At 36.4% G+C, this 6,624-nt stretch overlaps 1 protein-coding gene across 1 annotated transcript; it reads right to left on the bottom strand.

The window, feature by feature from the left end:
* Positions 1 to 1,587: 1,587 nt before the first annotated feature.
* On the bottom strand, positions 1,588 to 4,501 carry LOC133525731 (uncharacterized). The gene is made up of 2 exons (XM_061862093.1): positions 2,540 to 4,501; positions 1,588 to 1,910 (listed from the first exon to the last, which is right to left on the bottom strand). The coding sequence occupies exons 1-2, from the start codon at positions 3,513 to 3,515 to the stop codon at positions 1,891 to 1,893; spliced, it is 996 nt and encodes a 331-aa protein (XP_061718077.1). The 5' UTR covers positions 3,516 to 4,501; the 3' UTR covers positions 1,588 to 1,890.
* Positions 4,502 to 6,624: the final 2,123 nt, after the last annotated feature.

The raw sequence follows: 6,624 nt of genomic DNA, 5'->3' as shown, positions 1-6,624 counted from the left end.
GAATTTATACTCTGGATCAGACATGCTATCTGGACCACTCCACCACAGCTGGTTACTTTGTAGTTCACTAGGTTTTACACCTCGACTCAAACAATCAGAAGGATTGAGGTCTGTGTTTATATACAACCATAGGAAACCCTTTGTATATTCGTTAATTAATTTGACTCTATTAGCAACATAAGCATTTAGTTTTGTTGGATCCGTTTTTTTTGCCATGCCAAAACAACCTGAGAATCACTGAAAAGATGCACACTTTTAATAGATATTTTTTTACTTAATGTATTGTATGCTCTCAAGCATAATTTTGCCATCAAAAGGGATGCATTTAATTCTAATCGTGGCACAGTCAATTTCTTGTCTTTACACGCAATGCGATTTTTAGAACAAAGAAGCGACATAGTTACTTTGCCATGCTTGTCAGTGACTCTTAAATAAATCGCTGCCCCATAAGCAGTAATAGAGGCATCACCAAATGCTACTAGCTGAGCAGACTGAATGTTATCAACAGTAACATTTCGTTTTATTTTAATTTCTTTCATTGCCTGCAAATCATTATAAAATTCAAGCCATTCTTTTAGTAAAATAGGCGAGGGCACAGAGTCCCAGTCGGAACAAGCCTGAGCTATTTTTTGCATAATTATTTTGGCTTGGACGAAAACGGGTCCAGCCAGACCTAACGGGTCATAGAACTGGCTTATGTAGCTTAAAATTTGTCTTTTTGTGTTAGGGAAATTTTTAGACACTGGACATGAAAGTTTAAAAGAATCTGAGTTGATATCTAACTTTAAACCTAAAGTTTTGATGTCCTTATTCAGTTCCAGCTCCCCAACAACCTGCTGCTCTGCTGGAATATTTGTCAAAATTGTAGGGTCATTAGCCGCCCATTTATGTAATGTAAAATTACCTTTAGTAAGTAATTCTATCAACTGGATTTGAGTGTCAACAATCTTTGTCAAACTATCCTCTGTATGAATGATATCATCTACATATGTAGAGTTAAGTATTGCCGAACTGGCTAGAGGATATTGCCTCTCAAATTTCGTAGCCAGCTCGTTCAAGCATCTTGTTGAAAGATAACTTGATGACTTCATTCCATAGCAAACTGTATTTAGCTGAATACATTTTATTGACTCATTAGGAGTGTCTCGCCAGAGAATGTTTTGCAAAGATCGCTGATCTTTTTGTACTAAAATATTTCGGAACATACGCCTGATATCACAAACAATAAAATATTTGTGCACTCTAAATGACAACAGTATATCAAACAGCTCCTGTTGAACAATTGGCCCATTCATTAAAATATTATTCAATGATATCTTATTACTCGTTAACATAGATCCATCTAAGACTACCCGTAGCTTGGTACTTACTGCATCCGGCCTTAAAACAGCTGAATGTCCCATAAAGTACACAGGATCTTTAGTAAGATCATATGAAGAAATGTCAACATATGACCCATGACCTAAGTCGAGATATTCATGTATGAAATCCTTATAACCTTCATACAACTTTTGATCTTTTTGAAATCTCTTTTCAAGATTATAAAATCTCTTTAGAGCTAGCCCGAATGAATTCCCCAATGTATTATTCACATCATAGATAGGTATCTTTAATGGCAATGAAACTGTAAATTGATTGTCTTCAAGTATGACAGTTTCAGTAAACAATTTTTCGCACTGTTGTTGCTCAGATGTATGTTCCGCATATATTTCGGGTACCTTTTCTGTTTGCCAAAAATTGGACATAGTATCGCGTATATCGGTTTGACATTCTTGACAGAAAAGCGTAACAGCAGGTCGTTTAAGAATAGAAGATGGGACATCACCTCCTACTACGTAACCAAACTGTGTGTGAACCAAGCTGGGTGCGGCATCAGGATCGCGCAGCTCCTCAGGCTGCGACAACAGGCACTGAAAAAAGATATTTGCAGCTAATAAAATATCTATCTCACTTGGAACATGGAAGGAGTCATCGGCTAATGTTATATTTTCAGGGATCACAATCTTTAAAATATCAATTTCAGTTTGTGGCAACATTTCGTTAGTAAATTTTTCTACCACTAACAGATTTGTTTGTGTTTTATATGGATAAACACATGAGAAAATATCCAGTTGCAAACTATGTCTGATAGATTTTTCTTTTAGGGTTACACCAGTTATTGTAGAACCTGGCAAGAGTGGATAACCTAGTTCCCTTGCAAGCTTTGCTGTAATAAAAGAATTCTGAGATGCACAGTCAAGCATCGCTTTAACAATGATCTCCTTGCCACTTTTCGAAACTACTTTGACTTTTGCCGTTGGCAACAACACCAGTGTCTTTTTATTAATGTTAGTTAGTGACACCGATGGTTTCTCTTCATTCACATGAAGTAGAGAGTTGTGGGGTTCCTTGCACTCCTTACATTTAAAATGAAATTTGCACTTTCCTAGGTGAATGTTAAGACATATCTTGCAAAGCTTTGTTTCCTTTACAAAACCTAGTCGTTCCGATATGGAAGCTAGAGCAAATTTAGGGCATGCATATAATTTGTGTTCCTTACCGCAGTACAGACAGCCTTGGGATGCTTTGGTAGTGACAAACGATGATGATGTCACCTTCACTGGAGCTACTTTGCTAGCAGCACAGCTTGCTGTGTCACCCCGTCCCTCACTGTTCTCTAGGGCAAGGGCCCGACCTTCTACAAATTTCAAAAAATCGTTAAAGGTTGGCTGTTTTGTGGAATCCCTATGCAAAAAATACTCTCGGTTAGTCAACGGGTCAAGTTTTTTATTTAATAGGCAAATGAGAATGCTGTCCCATTTTTCAATGGCCTCGTCAAGGTTTTTTAATGCAGCTAAATGCTGTTTTGTAATTGAAATCAATGAGCGTAAAGCACTAGGACTTGACTTAGTTAGCACTGGCAACTCAAACAAAGCATTAATGTGCTCATTGATGATTTTGTATTTATTATCGTACCTGTCAGCTAAAATTTTTAGAGCTTCCGAATAACTTTGACCGATGACAGGTAAGTTTTTGACTAAATCAAATGCTTCAGATTTTAAGAAGCTTCTCAGGTAGAAAAACTTTTGTATACAATCAAACCCTTCATTATTGTGCACAAGTGCAGTAAACATTTCAATAAAAGGTCTATAATCTGTATATTTACCAGCAAATGTAGGTATTTGTATATTGGGTAACTTAACTTTTGACGCAACTTGAGGCGACGCTGCCGGCAAAGCGCCAGCGCCAGAGGCGGGTCCAGGTCCAGACAAATCTGAAATACGTTGGCGCATCGCGGCGACGCATTCATAGTATGTAGTTTCTATCGGTACGGGATCTTCCTCATCCCCTATCTGCAGGCTGAGATCTTCGTATTCATTAAATGCCACCTGGGCCCTCTCGACCATCAATTGTAACATTTGCTTATCATTAATATAGGAGGCATCCATTTTATTTCTGATACGAGTTAACGTCGCTTTTCTTGAGCCTCGACGTGCTATAAGCTCACGCTTTATTTGTTCTTCGGTTTTTTCCATATTGTTATAAAGACCACACTATGCATATATAACAACTTTTCGTGCACAATCACAAATTGACGTGACGGCAATGGCAAAAACCAGATTTTTAAGATATTTGTCACCAAAATCACTCAATAATATCGGGAAAGGAACAATTCACAAACAAATTTAAAAACCAAAAACGTTACTTGTTATTCCATTTTCCACGCGCGGGCTCGCTGCGCAGTGAGTGGTGATGCGTTTATGGAACGCGTTGCTCCCGGCTCGTCGAATGCTGCAATGGTACAGCACAATGGCGGCACCTACAAAATCGGCTACGCCAGACGAGACGAAAGAAAAATTTTTCGTGCTTCTTAGAATCCGCTTCGACGCACTTGATTTTATTTACTTACGGTTCGCGACTCAAAAGGACCATGTTAAAGGCTGAACTATGGCCGTAGGGTCCAAATAAGTAAATTTATGAATAAAAAATGCAAAAGTACGTTCATTACGAATATTATATTGTCTAAGAAGAAAAATGTTGACATTGTTTCATGTTACCATGGAAACCAGTAAAGTTTTTAATGTTGCTATACAAACTCCATTCTGCAACATATTCCGCCAACAGAAAATAACATAACTAGGCACAAAATCAATACCTTATTAAAATTTAATATATACTACATTTTACATTAGCACCTTGTATACTTGTATTACACAGATTAATATTTAGAGTGGACTGTAATCTTTTAAGGTTTGTGTAATTGAAATTAATATAACTCTTACTAAAAACTTAATAAGTTGCTATGTAAGCAAGTTCACAAGATTGCTATGAATGTAGTTATGGATCAGTACGTAAAAACATAAGACACATTTCATAGAGCTAAATAAACATTTTAAACATTAGATGCGACCAGCATCCACATATTAAACATATAGTATATGACTACCTACTTTCAGTTATAAATTAAGTATAAGTACAATTCAGTAGGATAATTAGCCATAAAACTTAACTAAAATATCAAAATAGCAATATATAACATTTTTTTAAACAATGCTATCTGGACGATGTTCTGTTTTATGGGAATTCTGAAAAAAATTGCAAAGATAATATAACTCTAGCTTGCAGTATTTTAGAAGATCTAGGTTTTGTTATCAATTTTGATAAAAGTGTCCTAACACCAAACAAAAAATGTAAATTTTTGGGCCTTATTTTAAATTCTCAAAATATGTCTTTAGGAGTACCTGAATCGAAGCAATTGGCGTTATTACAAAAAATTGAGTTGTTTCAGCATAAATCCTCTTGTAGCATAAGAGATTTTTCACAATTGTTGGGATCACTCAATTCTATAGCTCCTGCTATCCCATATGGTTGGGTATATACAAAGTTACTTGAAAGAGAAAAATATTTAGAGTTATTAAAAAACCAGGATAATTATGATGCAACAATGACTCTCTCACAGACTATAATTTCTGAATTAGATTGGTGGTGTAGAAATATGGATAAACCCAACTTACTGAAACAACATAAATTCATCTGTGAAATTCACACAGACTCCTCACTCACAGGGTGGGGAGCCTTCTGTGAGGGTAGAAAAACATCAGGGTCTTGGTCGCACTCAGAGAAACAAAATCATATTAACTACTTAGAATTAAAAGCAGCGCTATTAAGCCTTAAATGCTACACAAAAGAATTAAGAAATTGCGAGGTACTTTTAAGAATAGATAATACTACAGCAGTAGCATATATCAATAAATATGGAGGAATTCAATTTCCACATCTTAACAGTATTACCAGAGAAATTTGGCAATACTGTGAAGAGAGAAACATATGGATCTTCGCATCATACATTAACACTAAAGATAATTTTGAAGCTGATACAGAATCTAGAAAAATTAACATAGAATGGGAACTTTGTAAGAGTGCCTATGGAGAAATACTAAACAGGTTTGGAAAACCAGAAGTTGACTTGTTTGCCTCAAGAATCAACACTAAATGTGATAAATTTGTTTCTTGGAAATGTGACCCTGATGCTTTTGCTATAGATGCCTTTACCTTGAGCTGGAAAAATATGTACTTTTACGCCTTTCCACCTTTCTCCTTGATTCTAAAATGTGTTCAAAAGATTATGATAGATAAAGCCACTGGTATCTTAGTCTTTCCGTTATGGCCATCTCAACCATGGTTCCCTCTTGTAAAAAGCTTAGCAATTGGTGATCTTTTAATATTTAATCCTAACAAGAATCTATTATCATCAAATTTCAGAGAGACTCACCCACTCCACCAACAGCTTACCCTGGCTGCAGCGAGGCTGTCAGCGAAGCATATGTAAGGCGCGGCACCCCCGCCTCAGCCCTACAAATAATGCTCAAGTCCCTGTCTAAAAACACCATGCGACAGTATAACTCGCCATTAAAGCTGTGGTGGAAATACTGCAACGATCATAGTCTAGATCCATATCAGGTTTCAGTTCCACATATTCTTAGATATTTAAGTGAATCTTTTAAATCTGGGGCTTCGTATGGAACCTTAAATTCTACTAGGTCTGCATTATCCTTAATTTTGGGTCCTAAAATAGGAACGGACGACCGAATAAAAAGGTTGATGAGAGGCATATACCGATCAAGGCCTCCAAAACCAAAATACAATGCTACTTGGGACCCAGGAATAGTTTTAAACTATTTGAGCACCATACCTATGATAAATAGTTCTCTAGAAATTTTAACAAGAAAACTGATAACACTTTTGGCTTTGGCTACTGGACATAGAGTCCAAACATTATCGTTGATTGATATTAAAAATATAGTTTTTTCTAGTGACAAGGTCAACATTTTTATATCTGACATTATAAAAACGTCCAAATATGGGACACCACAACCATTGTTACAACTTCCAATCTATGACAGAACAGAAATCTGTCCAGTAAAGACTCTAAAGACATATATTGAAGCTACAAAAAGTATAAGAAATCAACATGGCAGGTTAATTCTTACTTTTAAAAAACCACACATTCCTGCGTCCACGCAAAGTATAAGTCGGTGGATCAAGAAAACCTTGAACGAGGCAGGAGTTGATGTGAATATTTTCACTGCACATTCGACTAGACACTCCTCTACATCTGCTGCACTGAGAGCAGGTCTGAATATT

The sequence above is a fragment of the Cydia pomonella genome, chromosome 15, assembly GCF_033807575.1.
Source record: "Cydia pomonella isolate Wapato2018A chromosome 15, ilCydPomo1, whole genome shotgun sequence".
NCBI lineage: Eukaryota > Metazoa > Arthropoda > Insecta > Lepidoptera > Tortricidae > Cydia > Cydia pomonella.
The sequence above is the reverse complement of the archived record's forward strand: the minus strand, read 5'-3'. Positions and strand labels throughout refer to the sequence as shown.

Excerpts from the sequence above, each read along its gene's own strand:
- LOC133525731 (XM_061862093.1), bottom strand. The coding sequence starts at position 3,515 with ATGGAAAAAACCGAAGAACAAATAAAGCGTGAGCTTATAGCACGTCGA. Across the intron at positions 1,911-2,539 it reads CCAAGGCTGTCTGTACTGCG|TGCCTGTTGTCGCAGCCTGA; the intron begins GTAAGGAACACA and ends ATCTTTTTTCAG.